Raw genomic sequence first — 26,743 nt, forward strand, 5'->3', positions numbered from 1 at the left:
AAAAACAAAGTAAATACCTAGGTATCGATTTAGTAAGATCAAGTCAACGTCAAAATCACATCAAAATTATTTTAAAAAGAAAGTGAAAAGGTAAAAGGTTCGACATTTTCAAATAAAATAAAAAACAAATGTCAATGCCAATGTCAATATGTCTCAATGCAGTGTTGTTTTGATTTGTATTGTATTTAGTTTGTTGCAAAAATAATTCGGAAAATATTACGAAAAAAAGGAATTCATTCGTGTAATTGGTACTTTTAATAATAATACAAATCGGGGTAAAGTTATGTTAAAGTAATGAATGTCGCGACCGTGAATAAATAGGTTATCATGTGGTCAATTGTTGCTTTGTTATTTTTATCGTTCGTGGCATATCTTTTTACTGATGAATTAATACCGAAACTGAAGGAATTATTCATAAAAGCTGGTCTGTTTGGCATCGACTTGTGTAAACCGACAAAAAATAAGATGTAAGGACTTTTATCATAATTTATTACTGTGTTGAAATCGACTGATTCAATCATATTAAAGTTTACCGCAATAATTTCTTTTACAGACCAGAAGCGATAGGTGTTGTTTCAGGGTGTATTTTTTTAGTGACATGTTTCCTTTTCATACCTATTGCTTTTGGCAATGGGCTTATGGACAGAGCGCATTTTCCCCATAATGAGGTACATAATTTTTACAATACTTACAAAATTAACAAGCTTTGCATTCAATAAACTTGGTTCACTCCTTAGGTTCTATAGTTGTATTGAATTGTTGTTGCAAAAGGAAGGAAAGTAATTTTTTTTTTTAAAAGAAGTTTTTTTTTTAAATAATAAGTTTGAAATTGAAGTTTATTCAATGTATACCTTGTAGTTCTCGGCACTTAAGAATAGGACCACTCCATCTTTCCCATAGATTTTGTAATAGGTGACTAACGGAAAGGCTAATAAACTATTTGAATCTCAATTTCATAATTGAGTCATATCAGCCTTTTGGTCTTTTTTAACACTGTTGCCTCTGTCTATCCCGCAAGGGAACCACAGGGACACAGTCAGCTCGTCTTACAATAACCTTTTTTGGGGAATGATCATTGACATACTTCAAAAAATCTGAACCCATTTTTATTGACCACAACACATTCACATTGCAGTTTGCGGAATTGCTAGCGGCATTACTATCCATTTGCTGCATGCTACTCCTCGGTTTTGCTGATGATGTGTTGGATCTGCGTTGGAGATACAAACTGTTGCTGCCCACTATCGCGTCACTACCGTTACTTGTTGTTTATTATGTGAACTTCAACTCTACGACCTTTATAGTGCCCTGGCCTTTAAGACCGTGGCTGGGAGTGTCTATTAACATTGGTATGTTTTGATATCAGTTTTTAAGGCTATACAGAAAATCCCTACTAATATTGTTACTCATTGCAAAATGAATTGTGCCTGTGGAAACTGACACAACTATCTGAGATTAGCACATACATACAGACAGAGAAATTAGGGGGACTTTATAATACATACATATAGTCACGTCTATATCCCTTGCGGGTACACAGAGCCAACAGTCCTGAAGAGACTGACAGGCCACATTCATCTGTTTGGCTTTATGATAGAATTGAGATTCAAATAGTGACAGGTTGCTAGCCCATCGCCTAAAATAAGAATCCCAAGTTTAAAAGCCTATCCCTTAGTCGCCTCTTACGACATCCACGGGAAATGAGATGGAGTTTTCCTATTCTTTTTTATATTCATGCCGGGAACCACACGGCACACACTTAGTAAGATCTAAATTAACTGAAACAGATATTATTTAATTCACCTTTAATTCTTTTCCAGGTTTTCTATACTACATATACATGGGAATGCTGGCCGTGTTCTGTACAAACGCCATCAACATTTTGGCGGGAATAAACGGCTTGGAAGTGGGCCAGTCAGTGGTCATAGCGCTATCTATTGTGATATTTGACTTGATAGAATTAACAGGGGATCAGTACAAAGCGCATATGTTCTCTCTGCATATCATGATACCGTATGTGGCCACCACTTTGGCGTTATTCAAACATAATTGGTGAGTTAAAAATATTTATTGCCTACTTTCCCGGTGGTTCCCAGCAACAGTACAAAAAAGAATAGGACCACTCCATCTCTTTCATCATCATAATCATCTTTCCTATGGATGTCGTAAGAGGCAAAATTTTATTCATTCATTATTATTCATTATTATAGGATACTATTATATCGCTTAATAATTGTCGTATGGTTTAACAACTTGGTTGACGTCAAATAAATTACTTAAAAACTAAGTTTACTGCCGCTTCCAAGGCGTCAGTGCAGAAGAAGCGGTAACAAACTAAGGCGACTAAGGGATATAGACGTGACCATATGTATGTATGTTTGTTATCTGAAACCGACGAGCTAGCACGAATAGTTCTATAAGGGGGATGAAGTGAAAGTGTGGGAATATTTAGTAATTAACTACCCTCTGCGAAAGAGGAGTAATTTTATGTATGTATGTAAGCTGTTTACACTCAGGGGCACTGAATGATGGAATGATTTGACATTCGCCTTCAACGATTTCAACGTCTTCAATCGGGAGAGGTGTGGGACTCCTGGCATCTTATGTGCCAGCCTACCCACTAAAACCTCTTCGATGCACCCGACCGCCATTTTGATGACACCATGGGATCGCATTGCCTTTCACCACGACATTTGGCGTTCGCCTGACCATCCAAACAGGACGAACGAAGATACATATATACATTTTTGTGTACTTCACGCCTCTTTCCCGGAGTGGTAGGCAGAGACTAAATCTTCTCACTTGCCACGATCTCTGCATACTTCCTTCGCTTCATCCACATTCAAATATGAAAGGTATTCTTATGTATGTTTAAGAACAAAGATTTTAACAATATTAAGCAATTACCAGGGATTTCTCTATTATTGACGGCCTCTGTGGCGCAGCGGTAGTACGCTTGTCTGTCACACCGGAGGTCCCGGGTTCGAATCCCGGCCAGGGCATGATGAGAAACGAACATTTCCTGATTGTCCTGGGTCTTGGATGTTTATCTATGTAAGTATTTATTATAAAATATAGTATCGTTGAGTTAGTATCTCGTAACACAAGTCTCGAACTTACTTCGAGGCTAACTCAATCAGTGTAATTTGTCCCGTATATATTTATTTATTTATTTTCCATTGTCCAGGTATCCGTCCAGCGTGTTTGTCGGAGACACCTTCTGCTACGTCTCAGGGATGACGTTCGCCGTCGTAGGAATACTGAGTCACTTCAGCAAAACCGTGCTTTTATTCTTCATACCGCAAATAATCAACTTCCTCTACTCAGTGCCGCAGCTGTTCCACATAATACCGTGCCCAAGACACCGTTTGCCGAAATACAGCGCCGAAACGGATCTGCTAAATCCCAGCAGAACTATTATAGTGAAAAAAGATATGAAATTTTTAACTAAACTCATAGTGAACATAGCGTCAATTTTACACTTGGTAGACGCTAAAGAAGATGGTGATAGTATAGTGTTAAATAATATGACGTTAATTAATTTATTCCTAGTGAAACTCGGACCTATGACGGAGGTAAGGTTGACAAAGAGCTTGTTGCTGTTCCAAATATTGTGCAGCGGTCTAGCATTTACCATTAGGTACCCAATGGCATCTTATTTTTATGATACAGCCAAATAATTTGTTATTTTAGTTCGTAAGGATTCAAAGCTTATTATTTAAAAAAATAAAACATTTATTATTTTGATTATTTGTGTTTATTCCTTTTCGTTGATGTACAATGGTTGGTTCCGTTTAAAGTGCTTAAACTTATATAAAAAGTTGCAGTTAAATAATAATACATACCTATTTATCGATACCTCTCCTATAGCAATGGAGTTAGCATTCACATCAATTTATAAGCAACGCATAGCTCACTTTTAAGTCAGTCCTTTTAACTAGCTCTCAATTTTTATACGTCATTTTATGGGAAAGTGAGTTTAGTTAAAATAAAAATAAAGTTTTACTGACACTGTTTCATACCGTTTACATGCGATGGATACTTGCCTAATATTAATTTACAAAAAAAAGAGACCCCTCCCCCTGCCCTCAGAAAATTTGGGATAGAAAATGTACTAATCAGTTTGCCTGATGCAAGGCGTGTATGCGAACACTACTTTCCAGCAAACTTATAGAAATAAATACCATTCCCATCTGTACAGCGACATCTATATATATTTATATTATATATTATAGCACCTTCATTAACAGTTACAAAACCAAAAGCTATTGCATTAAAGATAACATAGGTAGGTACTATTGGTCTTACAAAATTTATAAAGAATTCTTCTAGATACAAAGTTGAATTGAAATAAAGCAATTAAAATAGATAGTATATGTATTTACCAGTGTTTTTGCATGGCCAGTAACTTTACAAACAATATTTACAATACATAATTGAACCCCCTCATTGCGCAAGGAAATTGTATAATTGGGAAAATATAAAAAGAAACAGCTTCTATTTAAATGCAAGTCTCTGTAAGTACTCCATACACCCATTTCCATACATAGTAACTGACCGATGCCTGTACTTGAAAGATATGAGGAAAAATCGATATATGTATATATATATGGGAGATCTACATAAGAATAAATATGATTTTAGAATTTTTGTCTCTATCGGTCTGTCTGTCTGTATGTTTGTACTCGCATTACGCGAACACTAGGTATAGCTCCAGTTTGAATGCGGTTTTCTTAGATGTATTAGACTTGGTCCAACTTAAAAACTGGTATACAAAAATCAACCACCCCTTTATGGGACAATTCAGGAAGTCAACTTTTCAGCGAACTTTTACGCCGAAATCGCGGGTATAAGCTAGTCTATAATATTACATAGGTATACTTCGTCTACTTTTATTCAATGGTATTAATACCTACTTGAATAAAAGTAAGCAAGTAAAACCTGCACCAATTTTATAAATTAAACGCTTTTACACATAGTTCTGGCCGCTTTCACCATAAGATCCTGAAAATACCAACAAATACCAGAAAAATGCAGAAAAATACGTTCGTCAAGTGCTTAAAAACATGATAATAACGCTATTATAGTCAATAATATTGATCCCTTGTCACATTATAATGTATGATTGAATTCCCACTTATTTGTGTATTTTGAAATATTTATATAGCATACATCTAGCGAAAAGGAACATGAAAGGCAAACATTTTTAAGGTCCTGAGATATTTAATAAATATTCTTTCCCAATCATCAATAATTACAAAATATGGATACAATAATTCAGCAATATACAAATATACCTTGTTCTACCAGGGCTTGAAATTTAAAGCGCAGATCTATCCTACATTGGAATTGTCAGTTGTCTAATATTTTTGGTACTGGTATAAACTGACATAGTCATATTTGAAAATATCATAATTTCAAGTCCTAGCCAGAACCAACAGAATTTTAAACACATTTAGAATGTTATTTATTTACATATTGAGTTTTTATTTATATACTATTAAAATACATAGGTATAATATCTTCTTCACAATCAGTACTAAACGGTACAATTAATTTAACCAAATATCATACAGAATATTATCTTCGGTATCATTCTCGTTGATTACTCTAAGAGTTTTAAGTGTTTGCAAGTAAAATGTTAATTCCGAAGTAACCACGCCATGTTGAGGGCTGCCATTAGCTACAATATTCATTTTCGCCAACTGCTCTCTCAATTTATCCTTAAAATTATCATGCACTCTTTTATATATGGTCCTTATTTGTTCAATTGGTAAAATATCAATTAACGCTTCATGTAATTTAACTAAATGTTTGGAAATATTCCGGAATGTCTGAGACGGGACTGGAGGCTTAGCGTCCCAGCCAGTTAGCTGGGATATTAACATGTTACTGACTATTAGGCAAATCTTATTCTCTATCTCTTGCTTATGACTAACTATATCACTTTCAATGTTACTAAAGCCATTTAATGATAGTTCCTGGGCGTGCAGTTTCTCCAATAGCTGTTTTATTAGTGGTAGTAGCCAAAGGATGACTTGCAAAGACCTAGAGACTAGGGCGAGGTTGGAAGTAGATATTGTCTTCAAGCCCGCACTTTGTATTGCGCCCGCGCCGAGCACCAATTGGCAACAGCGAGAATTGAACAATCTGATGAGTTCCAACATACAATGAACTAAGTACTGCACTATAACTGGCGACTGTCTCGTCGCGTCACAATACTCCAGCAGAATTCTGATGAGGAGTTGAACAGTAGCCACCACTGAGAAATTTTCTTTATTGATAACTAAATATTTGCCCTCAGATTTCCTACTATCACACTGTAGACTAGAAGGTATCTCCCCATGTTCGCATATCTTGTCGACAATACTTTGTAAGTCCTGTGGCACATCAGCAGTTTTCCACCTCTCTAAGTTAAGACTAGTGGTGAGTTGGGACCTCTTTTCTGCATGTAGGTTCTGTATATATTTCATTGCGAAACTTCTCAATGCAAGTTTCATAGCGTTGCTGTAATGGCCCGTTATCTTTTCACACTCATTGGAAAAATGTTCAATTAAATTTGAAAGTGTAGACAATTGATTTAAATCTGAGAATACATAATCTTTGTCAGTTCTTGTTACTATAAGATTCGCGCAGCGCTCGTTGCAGTAATCGGAAAGTGAAATGATTATCTTTTTCAATTTATCTTCCACATTCATTATCTCTTCGGGCGTCCACATTTCGTCCCCCTCGTTACCAGTCACATCTTCCAATTGGCTTATTTCAAGAATTAAATTATTCAATGACAGCAGTCTTCGAAATAAAGTGATAAGATTTGGTGCTACTTTTTCTAAAAATATTATTCCTTCATTACATAGGAGCCATGTATTGTCAGCATTTGATCCTCTTAATACAATTTCAGTATTGCCATCTCTCTCTGCTATAATTTCTATAACACTTTGCTTGATAGTAGCTTGAATAGAAGTCATGGCTTCCACTTTGAAGGTATCTAAGAAATCGAATTCCTTCAATCTGAGAATGCCTGACACTATAGACACAACCTTGTCCCTTTCTGATATCTCTGATAGGTCTTGTGGCGGTCTATTTAGATCTGTTACTAGGAACCGTTGAAATTCATTACTAAGCATTTTGTGAATTAACCTTTTCATTTCAGTTAATTGCGGAGACAAATGCCTAAAGGCTTGTATGCCAGATAAGCGAGTTGAAAGGACTTTTTGTGTGGAGCTAATTAAGTCAAGAGCGGCCACATAATCTGAAGTGCTGAGGAGGAGTTGAATCATAGGCTGAGTTTGCTGGACAGTGGTCATCAGTTTCATAAGTTCTTGGACATTACCAAGGTTTCTTTTGATTCTTGACAAACTAACTAACTTCAAGGGAGTGACGGTTAAATTTTCTTTAACCTGAGTTATATTTTGGCGAGTGTGCTGTACGGCTTTGACAGCTTTCGCCATTTGCTCCATGATAGTATCGTGGGATAGCATGGCATGAAAAAATGCGTCTGATTTTTGCGCTACTTGCTTAGATATCTTCATTTCAATTACATCAAGGTATGTACTTAAAGTTTCTTGCAGAGATCTAATAGCGGCACTAGAGTTGAGGTAATTACACAGGTTAGGGAAAACCTGGCTAAATACTTTAGGGTCATTGAGGGCTAAGGCTGGTTCATAAAATATCTCTGGTATCTCACAGTCATTTTCTACAACTGGTGTCTTCGTTTTTGCAGGCACGTTTTCTTTGAATCTACAGTGCCTTCTGTACCTTTTAGCAATTTTTTTACAGTAAGATTCAAAATGATTTAAAGTGATATCTGGTAAATACGGGCTGGGGTATATTTCAACCTTTTCTACAAAGTTATCACCCCATGTTTTAGTAAAAAAATTGCTTTGCTTGCCTCTGTTTGGATCGTTTAATACTGCTGGTAGATTCTGTGATGAGGAATAAAATGTCCAGTCTTCAGAAACATCCTTGGCGTACAAGTGGTACTCTCTTACGTGATACTTGAACCCTGCTTTTCTCAAGTCCCCAAATTGTAAAGCAGAACATATGCCATTCTGCCCATATTGACATAAGATTATGGATCCTTCTTTAATACTGTGCTTATCCTGGATGTGCCTGAAAATAAAATAATCAATTTTTTTGTTGGTATGCACAGACTAACAAAACGAGAAAAATGGCGAAAATAAAGAGCCTCTAACCCGTAACTAGTAGATAACCTTATAGAAAGTAAGTGCAATATTAAGATAAGGAGATACAACGAACCTTTCAAATTCTGTTGCTGTGGAGAATAACAGACTTGGACAGTGGATACAATTTTGCCATGATGGTGTTTTTTTACTAGCAGCGGGGTTGTCCTCCATGACATCTTCGTGTCTTCTAAACGATTTATAGGAAATGTTTTTTATAAAGTATTATTAAATATTTCATTGGTACTATATTCAATTGCTGGAAATAAGATTTTGATCGCTGTTTCATTTCCATCAAATTTCCTATTTCATTTCATTTTCATTTAGATCATGATGTTGATGACATTTTTCTGACATTTCAATGCAACGACATGACAATGACATTTTGTTTCTTTGAAATTGTATGTATTTCGCTCAAAGAAAATTAGGTGAAGCTTTCAAGGCTCATTCGAGTTTAACTCTGGATATCCTATAAATGTAATGGGAGATTAACTGAATGTAAAATTCCCGAGATTGCGTGTCGCGACGTCTTACATAAAATATGTTAACTAATGAAAACTCTTCGCTATTTACCTACTATTATAATCTAAGTAATCTCCTGAAAAATACGCTGTGGTGGAGCAGAATAGAAAAGTCATTATCATATTCATGTGAAAAAATAAGTTGACAAAGTTAGTTCAATTAAATGACGTTGTCATTGACAATGTCAATATGTCATTAAAAAGCATTAAGACCCGGCTCGGGAGGCGAATAATTATATTATGTATCAAACGAAAACATTATTTCATTAATAATTCTGATTATTTCCTTAAAAAATAGATTTCTAATACACCTTTGGTGCAGAAAAACCATTGGGAACCCATATTTTATAAAGTGAAGTAAAGAGCTAGTAAAATGTCTGAATCCGAATCAGCAGATGTAGAAACAGTGGAAGGGACTAAACAAGAAAGTAGTCCGAGAAAACGAGTTAGACATCGCAAGAAGCAGCTCTATGAGAATATTTTGAAACAAATGGAGTTTTATTTCAGTGACGCAAACCTTAATAAGGATAGGTTCTTGGGCGAACTAATTAAGAAAGAACCGTTTGTTCCATTAGAAATATTTTTAAAATTCAATAAAATTCGGTCTATGACCCAAGATATTAATGATATTGTGAAAGCTATGAAGAATTCTACAATTTTGGAGCTTTCAGAAGATAAAACTAAGGTATGGTTCAAAAATTATTTTAGAGAATTCAATGTGGTTTATTTTTCACAACTTGATTTGCAGTGAAGCATTCAAATTGAACTGATAATTTCAGGTAAAGAGGCAAACTCCTATACTCCCGTACGATGCAGATCAAAGGACAGTATATGTGGAGTCTATACCTGTGACAGCGAGCAGGGAGTGGCTGGAGAGGGTGTTCTCGGATTATGGTCGAGTAGCTTATATTTCATTGCCCAAGTTTAAGAATTCACAAAGAATTAAGGTACAAAATATATTTTTCAATATTTTTTTTTATATTGTTGTAGTAACCTAGATAATTTCTTTATTATTTTCTTGGTTGGTAGTAGAGTTTCCCCTATTAAATAAATAAAAGGGCTTAAAAAAATAATATGTACTGAATACTACTACAAATACTTTTAGGAATATTTATCTGAGAAATTTGATTACCACATTTTCAATACTCACTGAGTGGCTATCAGATGAAACAAAATTAAACATAGTTTCATTTGTATTTGGATCTTTTTGTGTCAAACTCAATGTTTCAACATAAAGAGATCCACACCTACACAAGAGTGGAAGGTATTTTAAAAAGTATGATAGACTTTGTGATTGTAGATGAAAGATTGAAGAACAAAGTGCTGGATACCCGTGCATATCACGGTGCTGGCATTGACTCGGACCATTTACTGGTGATATCCCGGATAAGGGGTATCTTCAATCGCTGGCGGCACAGGGTAAGGGAGCAAACCAGCGCTTTGGAAAGAGTAAAAGTAGAAAATTTGCAAGATATGGATGTAGGGAAGAAGTATATTAATAGACTGAAGGATGAATTTGAAGATTTAGAGGAAATGAGCGATATTGAAGATGGATGGAAGGAATTTAAAGAAAGAATTGTGAAAGTAGCTGTTGAAGTGTGTGGTGTAAGTAGAAGAAGGAAAGGAAAAAATCACAAAAATGCGTGGATGAGTAAAGATGTGCAAGAACTTGTGCGATTAAAGAAGAAAGCATGGCTGGATTTGTTAGCAGCAAAAGCTAACTTAAGAATGCAAGAGGTTATAGATGAAGATGTGAATGAAGCACGTAAGGAATATAAGAAAATGAAAGATTTGGTTAAGAAAGCTGTGATTAGAAAGAAAGAAGAGTATAAAGAGGATTTTGATAAAAGGCTATCAGAAGACTTTCAGTCAAATCTGAAAGTATTCTGGAAATCCGTAAGGTCAGCCCGAGGAAATACTATAACCAGAGAGCTGACTAGGATCAGATGCCAGGATGGTAGCGTTGTGAAAGGAGAAGAATGTGTACTAAAGATATGGAAGGACTATTTTGAAAGTTTATTTGAAAAAAAGGAAGGAAATAAGAAAGATTTCTGCTATAGCGAAGAAAAAGAGAATGAGATGGAAGGCGAAATTGAAATGTTCGAAGTTGTGGAAGCACTTAAGAGTATGAAAGCGGGAAAGGCTGCTGGGTGTGATAGAGTGTCGGTCGAGATGCTTAAAGCAGGAAAAGGCGTAGTAGCTAGTCAGTTGTACTGCCTTTTCAATTTGTGTTGGAGAAGCGGCCGAGTACCAAAAGATTGGTGTAAGGCTGTTATCGTGCCACTTTACAAAGGAAAAGGGTCACAGCTGGACTGCAAAAATTATCGTGGTATAAGCCTGCTTAGCGTCGTCGGCAAATTGTATGCTAAGGTATTGATTAATAGAGTCAGGAATGAAACTGATGACAAAATATGGGATGCTCAAGCGGGATTTCGAAAGGGAATGGGATGTACTGATCAGGTCTTTTCCTTGCGGTGCATAGCCGAAAAGTTTTTGGCCAAGAGTCAAAAAGTCTATTGCACATTCGTAGATCTGGAAAAGGCCTATGACAGAGTTGAGAGGAATGAATTGTGGTCAGCACTTTCTATGCATGGGGTGAGCAGTCTCTTAATACGAGCACTGAAATCCTTATATGAGGATTCGAGTGCTTGTGTCAGGATAAACGGAGCGCACACTGAGTGGTTTAAGATTGAGAAAGGCGTTAGGCAAGGATGTGTTGCGTCACCGTGGCTGTTCAACCTATTTATGGATAGCTGTTTGACAGATTTGAAAGAGTCTAAAAGTGGATTAAGGATGAATGAGTTACTCGTCAAATGTCTGCTCTATGCCGACGATCAGGTTATACTGGCGTCATCAGCGGAGGAGTTACAGGAGATGGTAAACTGTATGCATGAAGCTTTAAAAGAGAAAGGAATGAAAGTGAACGTAAGTAAAACTAAAACACTGGTTTTTGAAATGGAGAAAGAAATGACAGCATGTAATATTTTGATTGGAGGAGAAAAAGTGGAGCAAGTGAAAGAGTTTGTATATCTAGGATCAAAGTTTACATCAGATGGCAAGTATGATAGTGATATTGAAAGGAGAGTGAACGCGGGGAACATGGTGAATGGAGCTTTGCATGCCTTTATGAGCAGTCAGAAACTATCCAAAAAGGCTCGACTGGCTGTGCACAGGGGCGTGTTGGTCCCGACATTAATGTATGGGAGTGAAAGTTGGGTATGGCAAAAGAAGCATGAAAGCAGAATAAATGCAGTGGAAATGAGAGCGTTAAGGAGTATGATGGGTGTGAAATTGAGTGACAGGATAAGGAACAGCGTGATAAGGGAATGTTGTGATGTGAAAGAAGATGTAGTTACAGGAATAGAAAAGGGTATGTTAAGATGGTTCGGTCATGTGGAGAGGATGAATGAAAGCAGGTTGACTAAGCAGATATACAAGGAGAGTGTGGAGGGAAAGGTCGGAGTGGGAAGGCCTAGACGAACGTATCTTGATCAAATTAAGGACGTCCTGGTAAAGGGTCAGGTCAAAAGTACCCGAAACCGCCGAGCTTGTATGAAGAGAGTTATGAATGTGGACGAAGCGAAAGAAGTATGCAGAGATCGTGGCAAGTGGAAAGAGGTAGTCTCTGCCTACCCCTCCGGGAAAGAGGCGTGATTTTATGTATGTATGTATGTATGTTTCATTTGTATTGTATTAATGACTCATACATACATACAGTCTTGTCTATATCCCTTATGGGGTAGACAGAGCCAACAGTCTTGAAAAGACTGATAGGCCATGTTCAGTTTTTTGGTAATTAATTAATTGATTTCTGACTCAAAGTTGGCAAATAAATGTTTAAAATCTTAGAATTATCTGAGTAAATGGTTAATGTTTGAAATTCAGTAAATTATCTTATCAGGATTTAGGAGAGGAGTTGAGAGCAATTCTTGTCATTGTCGTTGTGATGCCTCTACTATTTATATTATAGTACATGTATGTAGGTTTTTCTATTGATATTTGTAATTAAAAGTGAATGCAATTTAGGTTTATTAGTATCAGTTAGTTTATGTGTGTTAAGTTTATATCTAATTAAAAGTTAAAAAACAGTATTTGTATGTAACTTTTTAATAATTATAACAAATATCAAAACTATAAATTGAACATAAATTAAAGAAATTAAAAGAAATAATTCTAATAATATAATGATATTTGGGTGTATTTGTAGGTGAACAAATACACCCGAATATAAAACTAACGCTTATGTACAAAAAAGCAAGTCCCAGCATTGTATGTACACTAGCCAATGCCTTTCTTTAATACAAGAAGAAATTTCGTAAGAAATAAGAAAAGAACAGATATAATTGTCTGTGTTTGATCAAGTTCAACAGTTTTACTGAATCTACTTTTCCAGGGTTATGGATTCATAGAATTTAGTAAACCTGAGGAAGCACAGAAATGTATCAGCACTTTCACCAAAATGGGATGCAAACTTCCGACATGTATGCCTCCGGAAGATCTTTCCTCTATAAAAATGTTCAGTGTGGAACCACCTTTAGATGACACACCGGAAGAGAGAGAAGATTTTGAGCCACCAAAGAAGAAGATGAAGAAGAATAAAGACAAGAAAGCACATAAAAATCTGGAATTGAAACTGGAGCTTGAGTCTGATCGTGAAAAAACATTGGATACACCAACGGTAAGAATTTAATAAAAAAAAATTTTCAAGTTCTTATTACAAAGTGTGCTGATCAGCCATATAAAAATTAAAGACTCAGAGTTAAAAGTGTCTCAACAAAAGTCTGTGTGTGCTGCCAGTCTCTCATGGTCTCAAACTATGGGTCTCTTAAATAGGCTCAGGGTCACTCAGTGAGCCATGGAGAGAGCTATGCTCAGTATTTCTCTGCAAGATCAAATGAAGAGATTCATGAAGTAGTGTGTCGACACACACTACTCAAAATGTGTTTTCTTAATATTGATCAGTTTTCCTTTCAACCCATCAGACTTAATAAAATTTCAACAAACAAATCACATTAATAAGTCTGGTGGGTTGAAGAACAATTAATAAGAAGGGTGTTGTGGAGATACAGTTTTGTATAGCTCATCTTTCATTTGTTTTCAGAAAGAAGATGCCAGTGTATCTACGCCAACAGAAGTAAGTAAATTCTTTATTTCATCATAGCACTGTTGGATGTAGGTGTATCCAGTATTTGTTTGTTTTGACCTTTTGTAGTCTAACAGGTCCCAGTTTAAAAATCACTCGGAACCTTATATAAGTATACTACTCTGTCAAGAAAGTAGCAGGAAAAGATCAATATGTAATACACAAACTGTTTGTTATTCATCCAAATTTATTTTATCACCTTCAAAATATGCTCCTTTAGAAACGATACACTTACGCCAACGAATAATCCAATCATCAAAACATTTTTTAAACGCTGTTTCCGGAATTGAGGTCAGTTCTCGCCGCGAATTCTCTTTTATGTCTTCTACCGATTGAAAACGGGTGCCACGAAGTGGTAATTTGAGTTTAGGAAAAAGAAAAAAGTCGGCTGGAGCCATATCTGGTGAATATGGTGGTTGCTCGATGGTATTTGTTGAGTGTTTGGTTAAAAATTCGTTCACAATGATGGCCTTGTGCGAAGGTGCATTATCATGGTGCAAAATCCAAGAATTTTCTTTCCACAAATCTGGCCTTTTTCGTCGGATTTGCTCTCTTGAACGCCGCATAACACTCAAATAATATTCCTTATTTACCGTTTGACCTTCCGGCAAGAATTCCGAGTGCACAACACCGCGATAGTCAAAGAAAACAGTCAACATGACTTTGACTTTTGAACGACTTTGGCGTGGTTTTTTCGGTTTCGGTTCAGTTGGAAGGCGCCACTCCGAAGCTTGTTGACTAGTTTGCATGTCAAACTCGTAAACCCACGGCTCGTCACCAGTAACAATGCGTTTCATGAATGTTGGGTCGGAATTGACTCGTTCTAGCATGTCCTCAGCGACTCTCATGCGATAGAGTTTTTGAAAAAAATTCAGGTCTTTTGGGACTAGCCGAGCGGCAACATGTTTCATACCCAAATTATTAGTTAAAATGGTACGGATCGACTCGTGAGATACAGAAAGTTCGGTGGCTATCTCTCTCAAAGTTGAATGAGGATTTTCAGTCACTATTTCCTTCACTTTTGCGATGTTAACTTCAGTTGCAGACGTTGATGGCCTACCAGAGCGAGGCAAATCTTCCATCACATCTCGACCGCTTTTGAACGCTTTGTACCACTCATAAGCACGAGTTTTTGATAAAGTCGATTCACCGTAAGCCTTCTGTAACATTTTCAGTGACTCCGAACACGATATTCCATTGGCAATGCAAAATTTAAGACAAACTCTTTGTTCGATGTTTTTATCCATTATGAAATTAGCAATACACACTAGATATGATATAACTAAAAATAGCACTGTATTTAATGTAAACAACAGATGCAACTCAAACTCCGCGCCAAAATGGAAAACAGTTGTGCCAATCTAACAACAACAAAAAAAAACAAAAATTTTAATTTGGAACCATAAATAAATAATCCATTCCCGATACTTTTCTGACTGAATGTACAACATCTGGAGAATCATTCCATCCTATTATTATATATTTATTTTGTTTAGAAAACCATTGGCATTACTTATTAATTTCTATTTCATCAAGAAACTAAATATTTAAGGAAAAGCATGTGAAATTACAGATTCATTTGCATTTAATAAAAAAAAAACTTTAAATATTCCAGGAAAAGCATGTAGACTCCTCCAAAGAAGAATTAACAAGTCAAGACGAGGGTAAAGATGACCAAACTTCGCGCAAAAAGAAGTCAAGAAAACGTACGGCCAAAGAGCGGAGTCGGGCCAAAAGGAATTCCCATAAAAATGAAGCCCCTAAAGGCGCGTTATGGGGCCTACAAGTACTGCCCAAATCCGAGTGGAAGGTCCTTAGGAATAAATACCTGAATTTGCAGAAGAAATATATGAAGGAAATGAAAGCGAACATTAAAAATAATAGACATTTGTATTGTAGTATTCCTGCGCCGGCGGCGCCTTCTGTTGAAGTGGAACCAGGTAGGGTTTTTTTATAATTAAAAAGAAAATAGGACCGCTCAATAGTTCCCATGGATGTCGTAAAAGGTGACTAATGGATGGGTTTTTTAAGTTGGGATTCTTTTAAGCAATGAGCTTGAAGAAAACTGTCACTATTCTATCATTAAGCCTAAAAGCTGAACGTTGCCTATCAGTCTAGCAGCCGACATATAGACGTGATTATATGAATGAATGAATAAAAAGAGATTTCTTTGAAGTGGCTTCTTATATTATTTTAAAATCGCTATGCTCAACGGGGTTCATATTTACCTACTTAAGACTGACTGTAATTCAACTGTTGCACATACTATATGATAAGTAAATTGAATATAGTATATATATATATATATACTAGCTGTCCCGGCAAACGTTGTTTTGCCATATTAATATGTTTAAAGTAATTTCTAGTTAAAAAAAAATGTTAAGGGTGGACAACCCTTAACACTTAGGGGTATGAAAAATAGATGTTAGCCGATTCTCAGACCTACTGAATATGCATGCAAAATTTGGTTAAAATCGGTAAAGCCGTTTCGGAGGAGTACGGAGACAAACATTGTGACACGAGAATTTTATATATAAGAGATATACATATATATAAATATTTTATTTATTTCAACTGTTTAGCTCTAGATTGTGGCGAAGAAGCGAAGCCCGCTGAAATGGAGCGTCTGTCCGGGGTGTTTGTTAAGGAGGAACTACAGGAGCCCTGCTTTGACGTCAGACTCACAAAGAGAACGGTGAACTTTATATTTGTATTTTACATTACTGAGTGCCATGTGGTTAACTAGGTCATTGAGTTAAAAAGCGTATGTCCTGGGTCTGGTAGTTGGGATTTATCTATCTTCCCAGTACATACATACATATATTCACGCCTATATCCCTTGCGGTGCAGACAGAGCCAATCGCCTTGAAAAGACTGATAGGCCAACGTCGTTGTTTGGCTTAATGATAGAATGGAGATTCTAGTAGTGACAGGTTGCTAGTCCATCGCCTAAAAGAGTAATCCCAAGCCTATCCCTTAGTCGCCTTTTATGACATCCTAGGGAAAGAGATGGAGAGGTCCTATTCTTTTTTTATTGGTGTCGGCAACCACACGGCGCTATATGATAGTATGTAATAGTATTTCAGTATGGATATGGACGGCAATGATTACAAAACGCTAAACCTATTTTTTTCGCAGATCCGAAGCAATATCCACGTTTTGCACGTTGACGTGAAAGAAGGTCAAACTGAAGTCATTATAAGATTTGATTCTCCAAAAGCCGCTGAGGAGGTAAGCTATTCTTCTTGTAAGTGATGGGCTAGCAACCTGTCACAATGAACTGATCAAACGATGAAGTGATCTTATAAGATCAAGACAGATTATATATCTTTTACTTTGAAATAAGAAGTTAGTTATTTATGCGTTAACATAGACTGTTTTTATTTTTTCTGCTCTTGCTTTAATCGCCCCCCAACATATTAAAACAATAAATTGTATTTTCAATGTAATTTCCTATTTAACAATATGTATCCGGTTCCAGTATGCGCAGCAGCCGGGCAGCCGCGCGGCGGTGCTGCGCGGGGCGGCGGAGGGCGAGCAGTGGGCCCGCGCCGAGGCCGCGCGCTCGCGGTCCCGCGCGCGCGGGCCGCGCCTGCCGCAGCGCGGGCCCGGCGGCGGCGCGCGGCCCGCGCTCGCGCCCGCCTCGCCGCAGCCCACTCACACGCACATACGCTTCGATGAATAGTGCAGTGAATGTGTGAACCAGTGTCGTGGCGCCGATGTCCGCTTTGATCTATAGGATACTAATGTTATCCATATATATGACTGACTGACAGGCAGCGCGCAGCCCAAATCGTTGGGTCTAGATTTCAAATTTGGCACGTTGGTTCAGATTTTCCGAAATGCGCACGGGAACGGGACGAGTCTTTTTTTATGAATAGTGCAGTGAATGTATGAATCAGTGTAATCATGTAACGCTTCGGTGTATATGATACTAGTGTTATTGTTTATATGCTTGATTAATTGAGCTATTATTAAGTGACTAGCGACTGTATGAACCACTGTCAATATAGGCTTTGATGATAATAACAATAAATGCCAACGTGAATCAGTGTCAAATCACTAATATATGCTTTCATAAACATGGTGTTTATAGTTAGTATATTGTACGAAGTGATTATATGCAATGTGTGTGATAAGAGTATATAGTGAAAGAAGTGAAGAAAATTTTGTACAAAAACAAGAAACTTATAAGCGTCTTTTTTTTGTAAATTGCGTTGTTGAACAAAGAAAATTACAATGTAATTGTTGAAAGATAATTTACGTTGTTCCTGTCAAGAGGAACACTCTTTTTCAGTTGTAATAAAAAATTCTAAATTTCCATTTTTTTTTATTTTAATTGTCCATCTTTTTGCGTAGACGTTTTTTACGTCTATAGCATGTTATATTTTTTTAATCTACTTCAAGAAAGGAGGTTCCGTATTTTATCCGATCGATTAGTGTCCTTAACAATTACACTGAACTTCTGAATATAATATGAAAATGAAAGTATAAATGATTTACATGTAAATAAAAGAATAAAGTTTCATTATAAAGAAATTTATTACATTAAAAAGTAAATGCAACATCAAATTCAGTCTTACAAATAGTTATAATGTTAACCTTAATATTATAGGAGGCACTGGCACATTGAATTAATATTACAATTAAAACTACTTATTGCCTATTCTTACCATTGTCAATACCTGCATTAAAATACATACTCATCGTTTTAACAACCATAATTAAGTGGCGAACACATTGTTTTGTAATAAACATTTAAATAAGTACTTATTGTAAACAACATAAATTGACAAATATATTTTTTTAACAAAGTTTATAAAAACCCTAGTGAATATGTTGTTAGTTAACACAACTAAGCCGGATTTAGTTAAATGAAAAAAATTGAACTATAGATAGAAAGATAGATAAAAGTTTATTGCACCACAAGAGTAAAACATACAGAATAGCATAAAACAGTCATAGATAGAGTAGCATAGAGAATAGCATAAAACAGTCAAAGGCGAACTTATCGCTAATGCAATCTTTTCCAGTCAACCTTTGGGTAGAAGGAAACCAAATAGGAGATTAGCGTTGACTATAATGTCTAAGTGATAAGGTTTTTAATATTCATGAATTCATATACATACATTCCACATAGGGAGCACCAGTTTTAAGTAAATTAAAATAGTATTTATGTACAAAACAACACAATATTGAAATTGACAGAATAATATACAAAAAATATCACATATAATTATGTCATATGTACCATGCCACATTGATTAAAATATATGTACAAATAGAGGTAGATTAGATATATAGTATTATGATGCTTCCATGTGTCTATGGACAGTGACTGGAGCTATAATACTGTTTTTGCCACAAGGCAGTACCGTGACGCTGAGATCACCAGTTTTCAATCTGGGCTTTAACTTTGGGAGCGGACAACTAACGTCCGATTTAGTGTCGTCCGACAAAATGATCGGATCGTTCACTGAGAAGCCAGTAGCTTCGGAATCCTCGTGAGGAGTCATGGTAGAATACCCATGATCCGACCCACCGGCCGTATGCGCCCTTCTATACCCTGTTATCACTCTATAAGGAGATATAGGAGCTTCTATCTCCATGGCCGGCAGAAGCTTGTCCTGTCCAGATTTGTCGTGCGTGTCATCAGATTGCAAATGACTCATTTGGACATCAGGATCGTGCCACGTCTCAGCCGGGCCGTCTACGTAAAGATTGTGGCAACTAACTGAAGTAACGTTCTGCCTGTAGCAGTACGCAGCTACAGCTATAATTAAACTAACAGTAACTATACAACCTGCTATAGGACCTATGGCGGAATAGCTTCCAAATGCGTCTCTATTAATATGGCCGAAGGTGCCCTCGCCGTAAGGAGTGACCGCACCTAGGACGCCGTTGAAGCAAGTCGACTGCGAGGTACAGAAAGGGGAAGACAGGGGAGTCTTGGCATCGGCGTCGATCTGACACCATTCGCACCCCAAGACCCCGAGGCAAGAAGAGTGCGTAGTGTAGCTTTCGCATTGAAAATCAAAGCAGCTGTTTAAATTTTCCGCAAAATTATGGAAATAATGCGATTTGTGATTATTGTGCTCTGGAGTCATTCCGCACAGGGGAATGTCCTGGTTGAACGTGGATACATTTGCATTGGGACAGTTGTAAAGTTTGGAATTGCATTCGCATGGGCACTCGCATTCGGTCTGCTCCATACGGTTGCAATTCAGACACTGGCGATCAATCATACTGCAGGGACAGAAAACGATGCTGCAGGACGAATTGACGAGGCCGATGAAGGCGTTGGTGCCGGGGATGGCAGCTATGTAATACTGAACACAATGAAGACCCGACGCTACATTAGTCAAAATGCTCGTCAAAGAAGTATTGAATTCATAAAACCTTTGTATGGTGTTATCATAAAAATTGTTACACAACCTTTTAGTCACAAAATCTTTATGATTTAACATATCTATGGCAATCATAGACTCTTTATGAGTGATGTGTTGTTGTTCGATGGGCCCCGAACTATTGGGATCCATAAGTCCCGGATGGGATACAAGATATCCTCTATTGTTCATGATGAAGCATTTTATATTAGACGTTGCACAGAGAGGCATGCTGTCAATAAGCATTTTGTAAAGAAATCCCATAGTGACATCCATTGAGACAACCATAGTAGGATAATTACTTTTTCTGATTGCATATGAGATGCTGACAATATACCCTGCACCTCCGACATCTAAATTAGGCGGTGTGAGTACCACTTTGCCAGGATGTTCCAAAGCATATGTGAACCAAGGTCTTTTCACAGGTTCGTAGTCATATTCGAGAACTGTGCCTGGGAACATCACAAGAACACCACTCTCAGAGACAGCATACCTTCTGACAATGTATTTAGAATAGGGACCATGCAAGTGCTGCCTCTTGTAAAATGATAAAATGGAATTTAAATAACTAACATCATGTTGGATGTCGCTTTTCAAGCCAGGATTGGACAATAATCCATATGCTAAGCTTTTTAAATATGCCAAATAATTCTGCATGTAAGTGACAGCCTCTTGGCCATCTGCCATGTCATAAAGATATGTAAAAGGCGATTGGAAGCTAGAAGGACTAAGATAAACAGTGCCCTGATCTATAGTGGCAATCTGCTTGAAATGGCGACAAATTTTGCCATTTTTTGGGGGGAACAGGTCCAATCTATGAAATAGAATATCCTTGTTGTTTCTTGTAATGAAACTATTTGATGAATTAGATGAGTTTAGAGCAGGAACTTCAGATACAATACACACAACATAAAAATTGTCAACCCACCGCCAAGAGTATGTTATAGAATTGTTATGGTTACTTTCAACCATTGTTAGGTTACCAACACTAGAATTTAATATTTGTTTCTTCAGTTCAGGTACGAAGCTGTGTGTTTCAACTTGTTCTAATGGCACAAAATTTATTTTTTCTGATGCTGTTTCTGGCCTCGGGAAGAATGTATGCATGAGGACTTTTCCTGCAGCATCCATTACAAACGCCCTCCTCTTAAGATTTACACCTCTAAAGTAAACAATATCTTCAGCAAGGTCCGACCAGAAAAGGTCTAGCCCTAACACTCCATTGGCAGTTGGGAGCATTAAAGATATCATAAAATCCCTTTCAGTTGCTTCCCAGGTGGGACCGATAACTTTAAGCTGGTCGTCTTTGTAGTTTCCTGGCAAGTGAGATATAAAAGCTGAAGCCACCTGACCAATCACCGCACTGTCATTAATGTGGACTTTCATTATTGAGTCGTTGTTTGAGTCATTGTGCCATTTATCAATGTGAAATATCCCTAACGAACTATTTCTGTCAAATCGGTTTTCAAATATCAAGCCTATAGCAAATTTGAGTTTACTGTCGTAGTTTGAATAAGGGAATATTTTAAGCCATGTTTCATTTTTTAGTACCTTTGTGTCTGTTAGCAAGATGAACAGTTTATTCTCAGGAAGCGTCTTCTTGTCTAGAATATTACGTAGTTCTTTGTTAATAGATAGAGGAGACAAGTTTGATGAAGCTGTTGCTATGTCGTATAAGTAATCCCGGAAGATCATTTTGTTGTTATCAGTGGCATTTCCAACATCAGGCATGCCATCACTGCTGCAGGTATCTTCAAATTTGATAGACTCTGTGGTGTTGGTCAATTTTAATGCAATATAATCTGTACTTTGTAATGCAAATGCAGTTTCTTTAGCTACATTCACTGCGTGTTGAAGAGAGTCCTCATCCATATTGTTGTCAATGATAAATACCACAAGCTTTGGATCCGGGTTCACTACTGAATGATATAAATATCTCAGATTTGAGTGTGGCATACTGGTGCAATCTCTGTCAGTAGCATAATCTAAATGTGATAGGAAATATTGTCTCTTAACTTTCAAATCTTTAAACCTATCTAGCACTTTTGTTTTAGTGTTCAATATTGGAAAGGTATCATACAGGTTACTCCTTCTCTTTATAAATACAGACTTACGAATAGAGTTAAACGGGCAAGGATTCGTGAAGGACGGAGTATTCTTTTGGCTGGTAACATTTTTCATGTCAATCAGGATGTTTCTAGCAGACGAGAGCTTGAAATATAGTTTATCGGCGACTTCGTTCAAGGTGTCATTGTCGGACGCCTGGTACCGGCTCACTTTGTGTGTGTTTCGTATTTCGAAGTGTGTGGTGTATTCACTGCCTAGTTCTTTGTGAACTATTTCTTTAAATTTCTTGGATAGCGAGTCTGCTAGCTGGCGCACGCACAGCTGGTAGTCTCCACGACTATTAGTCCTCGTACAGTTATCAATTTGGGCGAAGATCTGAAGGACGCCAAAACTCGTAATCACTAATAGCAAAGATAATTGCTTCATCGTGGCGGCATTACCTTTGATCTCAATTCACTTGATCACACGTGCTTTTTATCACAACTGTACATTTCACTGTAGGGTACTCTGCCATTATTTTTATTTTCTCACAATAATTGAAAATAACACACGTGTCAAAATTTAATTTATAACAAAAACAACTCCGCCTTCCACCACATTCCAAACAAACCACCATTTGACAATAACTAGAGCTATAACAAACTGTATGTATTCGGTACTGAGTAACGGGTATGCGCTCTGGTACCGAGTAACGAAACGTTACTCTCGAATGTATTTCGTTAATCGCACGATTTCGTTACTCGCATTTATTGTATAATGGGTTCATTTCACGCATGCGCACATTACGCACGTTTATTCAAAACCGTACGTTACAATAACAAAATACAAAAGAACAATGACTGTTAATGAAAGGGAACGATATTATAATAAGGGATGAAGCTTAAAAAATAGTTTTTGATTTGTTTAACGTTATGTTTTTATTTAATACGTCAAATTTTAGTTCAAGAACAAAAGATTCTGTTGTTTAAAATTGGTTTTATTTAATGTTTAAATTCAGTTTAAGAACATATGATTCTGTTGTTTAGAATATGTTTTTGTTTAATATGTCTAATTTCAGTTTAAAAATAAAAGATTTTTGTTCTCGAAATGTTTTTGTCATTAAATAAGTTTGACAGTGTTGCTTTTTCATTATAATTTAGAGATTCTGTCAATACTATTTACTCAATACTTCATTTGCAGTTCGACACCCGTATCAAACTATACAAAATACGAATCGATTCGTTTTGTTGGGTTATACTGAGGTATCAAAAGTAACGAGTAACGTAACGATACGATAGTAACGAGTACTCATTTTAAAAGTAACGAATACATACGGGTTTGCTTTTTCTCGTTACTTTTACACCTCTAACAATAACAAGTTCGACTGGCTGCATAGATTGGCTGTTTGTTCAGTTTCTGTTGCTTTGCTTGCTTGCTTCCTGCGACTGAAATGACATAAGATCCAGTGTTACCAACTCCTAGGCAAAGGATAGTGTAATACGAGTCCTCATGAGATAGAAAGAGAAAAACTATTTATTGTGCGTCTCTTTCTAGTAGTTTCGAGTAACCCATATTCATTGCTTGGCTAGAATAATTCTTGCCAAACATTCCGATGGTAATTACTTACATCACTTATCAACTCTTGTCGCTGTTCGTTTGTTTTAATGTAAAAACTGTGGTTAGCTTTTATTTTATTTTTTACAGAAAACTGGATTATCGGCGCGATCAAATTTAACGCCAATAAATTGTGGAAAGAGGTAGTCTCTGCCTACCCCTCCGGGAAAGAGACGTGATTTTATGTATGTATGTAAATTGTGGAATTGAAACAACGTACAGAAAAAATTGAAATTACGAGCTGCACCTAAAACGATTAAAATTACGTGGCCAAGAAGCTTATAAAAAAAAGTTGCCGTCTTTAAAAGTGTATATTTGAACTTTAGTGCAAACTTTTGATAGGTACTTATAAGGCAGTAAAATTTAAAAATTTTGTGAACTTTAGATTATTTCTTAAGTATATTTGTTAACTCTTTCAAATGATATCAGAAAAACCCAAGAAAAACATTTTTATAAAACTATCGCTATCTCTTTTTAATTTAAGACTAAAATCGTATGTAAAATAGGACAATGATAGTTATATCGGAATCCTAAAACATCCGCTCGACAAAGGCGGCCGATTTCGCCATGTTTAATTTTTAAAAAAATACGGGACACATTACAAAGATTGAGTTAGCCTATACGGTATAGGCTAACTCAATCTTTGATTTGAGCCTATACCACATAGGCTATACCTATACTATATTTTATGTTTTATGATAAATTCTTAATATAAAATGGTCCTAGTTAGTAAATTTTAAAAATTGCATATCCATGGGGTGTTATATAAAGATATGGAGAAGCCAAAGGTTGCGTTAGCGTTTTTTATTTGATAAATTGAAGATCTAAAAAAATTATGTTTTCTATATCCTTTGATGATGCCCTCAAAACGGCAAGAAGGGTGCACCGGAGGGAGGGGTTTAAGTGAGTAGCGGTAGGTACACTACATGCCGGCAGATCCACACTTACCTGGGAGAAGATCCAGGGGGCGTAAAAGGTTTCCCCTTCGTAAACAAAAAAAGCGTAGTAAAAACGTTGGACAATTTTGGTCGCTACTTTTTTTACAATTACTGTTTAGATAATTAGCCGGGATGTAAAATAAAAAACTGTATGTTGGTAAAAATAAAGAAAACTATAATAAAAATCTTAAAACATAAAAACAATCCTAACTATAATTCGTCTTAAGTCATTCTTGTGAAAATTAACAAAAGAAGCTCGTCATATTTCATTTTACAAAAATTTACTTTTTTTCTTAGCGGCCAGTGCGCTATACAACTTTAAACATTCTGCCCGCCAAAGACGACAGTCTTTCAATCTATCTGCCTGCCATTGCTAACTACCTATACTTAGTATATCAATAAATACGAAATGTCTAATTTCCCTTAGGGTTCAATTCAGTTGCACAGTTCATTTATCCAATTAAATTCTCATTTTTCTATATAAACAAATCAAACACTAAGTAAAAGTCTTATTATCATATAAATAATAATTGTAACTTTGTTCAATGAAACATTAATTTTCTTAACAAGTGGACTGTATAATAAGGAATGAAAAAGAACAAAAGTAATGAGTAGGTTAATAATTTCCTTCGTCAATGATAATAACTCTAGCTAGACTATTTACTGGAAATTAAGTAATGAATCATATACACTAACGGTATATACTATAAGCGGAATATTTTAGAGAATCAGTAGTCTCTACTAACTAGTGTAAGTTACAAATATCATGGAACTTAAGTAATTAATAAGCATGTTACATCAAATATATTATATATCCATATTTACACCACATGTTTTAACACTTATTTAAAACATTATCCGAAATTAACAGTCAGTCAACAGTTCCAGATTAAAAATACCTACCTACTGAAGTATAAATTCAACAAAATTTAAATAAATTCAAAGAAACAAGTTCTTTGAATAATCTAATTCCTTTACTGTTTTAAATTCCAAAACATATATGTATCTTATCCTAATTATTGTAATCTGTTATACAAAACATTAATTAATATTTACACATTTATTATAACAACTTTGTCTATTAGATGTTACTTTGCCACTTATTATCCACCCTAATGTTGTGTTTTGGGCGATCGCAGTTCCAGAGGGTGATTTGAGGAGACCTTCTCTAATAATGTTGCTGTAAACCTCAGCACCTAACAGAACATCGATTGTGTTAGGTGTATGATATTTAGGATCAGCTAACTTTAGGGTATTAAGTGTTGCCCAAGAAATCCCAATTGTCTTGGATGGAACAATAGTGGTTATACTATCAATTACATAGGCTTTAACATTTCTTATATAATCAGGTCTAATAAGAGAACGTATTGGTAAAATAACCATAGCTCTTGAATTAATACTTTTGCCACAACCTAAACCCGAAACCCTACAGTTTGTATAAAACTTCCTCAACCCCAGCTGTTGTACCATGCCTTCTGTAACGAATGAAGTTTCCGAACATTGATCGACTAGAGCTCGAAGAGTGCGTCTTTGATTTTTATTAGTTTCGGTTGTGACTAAAGCTGTGGGAAGCAAAACATGATTTGTATTTCCTCGTGCGAGGTGACTGCTAATGTGTTTAACATTCTCTTCTAACAATGTAGGTGAGTCAAGGTTAACTTGGCACTGATCATCATTCTCACTTTCAGTTCTATGTTCTTTTAATCTATTTACAGAATATTGATGTAAGAGAGAATGATGTCTCCCTTGACACGTGCCACAGTAAGTTGTACTGCGGCAATATTTCGCTGAATGATTTGGCACAAGACAGTTATAACATATTCGATTAACTTCAGCGAACTGACGCCTTGCGCTGTACTCTAAATTAGAAAAATCTTTACAGTTACAAAGCCTATGACTACCTTTACAATAT

General features: G+C 36.3%; 4 protein-coding genes across 4 annotated transcripts; 2 read left to right on the forward strand and 2 right to left on the reverse strand.

Moving 5' to 3' along the window:
* The first annotated feature begins 144 nt into the window (after positions 1-144).
* LOC106132842 (UDP-N-acetylglucosamine--dolichyl-phosphate N-acetylglucosaminephosphotransferase) lies at positions 145-3,750 on the forward strand. Its single transcript, XM_013332385.2, has 5 exons — positions 145-467; positions 554-668; positions 1,136-1,349; positions 1,821-2,052; positions 3,188-3,750. Exons 1-5 carry the CDS (start codon positions 328-330, stop codon positions 3,678-3,680), a joined length of 1,194 nt encoding a protein of 397 aa, XP_013187839.1. The 5' UTR covers positions 145-327; the 3' UTR covers positions 3,681-3,750.
* Positions 3,751-3,802: 52 nt separating this feature from the next.
* Positions 3,803-8,537, reverse strand: LOC106132841 (vacuolar protein sorting-associated protein 54). Its single transcript, XM_013332384.2, has 2 exons — positions 8,260-8,537; positions 3,803-8,112 (listed from the first exon to the last, which is right to left on the reverse strand). Exons 1-2 carry the CDS (start codon positions 8,355-8,357, stop codon positions 5,553-5,555), a joined length of 2,658 nt encoding a protein of 885 aa, XP_013187838.1. The 5' UTR covers positions 8,358-8,537; the 3' UTR covers positions 3,803-5,552.
* A 364-nt stretch (positions 8,538-8,901) lies between these two features.
* Positions 8,902-18,168, forward strand: LOC106132813 (la-related protein 7). Its single transcript, XM_013332345.2, has 8 exons — positions 8,902-9,389; positions 9,484-9,651; positions 13,098-13,382; positions 13,806-13,838; positions 15,463-15,787; positions 16,430-16,542; positions 16,986-17,078; positions 17,329-18,168. Exons 1-8 carry the CDS (start codon positions 9,078-9,080, stop codon positions 17,530-17,532), a joined length of 1,533 nt encoding a protein of 510 aa, XP_013187799.2. The 5' UTR covers positions 8,902-9,077; the 3' UTR covers positions 17,533-18,168.
* Positions 18,169-18,386: 218 nt separating this feature from the next.
* LOC106132847 (VWFA and cache domain-containing protein CG16868) lies at positions 18,387-23,206 on the reverse strand. The gene has a single exon (XM_013332392.2). The coding sequence runs from the start codon at positions 22,724-22,726 to the stop codon at positions 19,154-19,156; it is 3,573 nt and encodes a 1,190-aa protein (XP_013187846.1). The 5' UTR covers positions 22,727-23,206; the 3' UTR covers positions 18,387-19,153.
* Between the last annotated feature and the right edge of the window lie 3,537 nt (positions 23,207-26,743).

Source organism: Amyelois transitella, chromosome 14 (assembly GCF_032362555.1).
Source record: "Amyelois transitella isolate CPQ chromosome 14, ilAmyTran1.1, whole genome shotgun sequence".
Taxonomy (NCBI): domain Eukaryota; kingdom Metazoa; phylum Arthropoda; class Insecta; order Lepidoptera; family Pyralidae; genus Amyelois; species Amyelois transitella.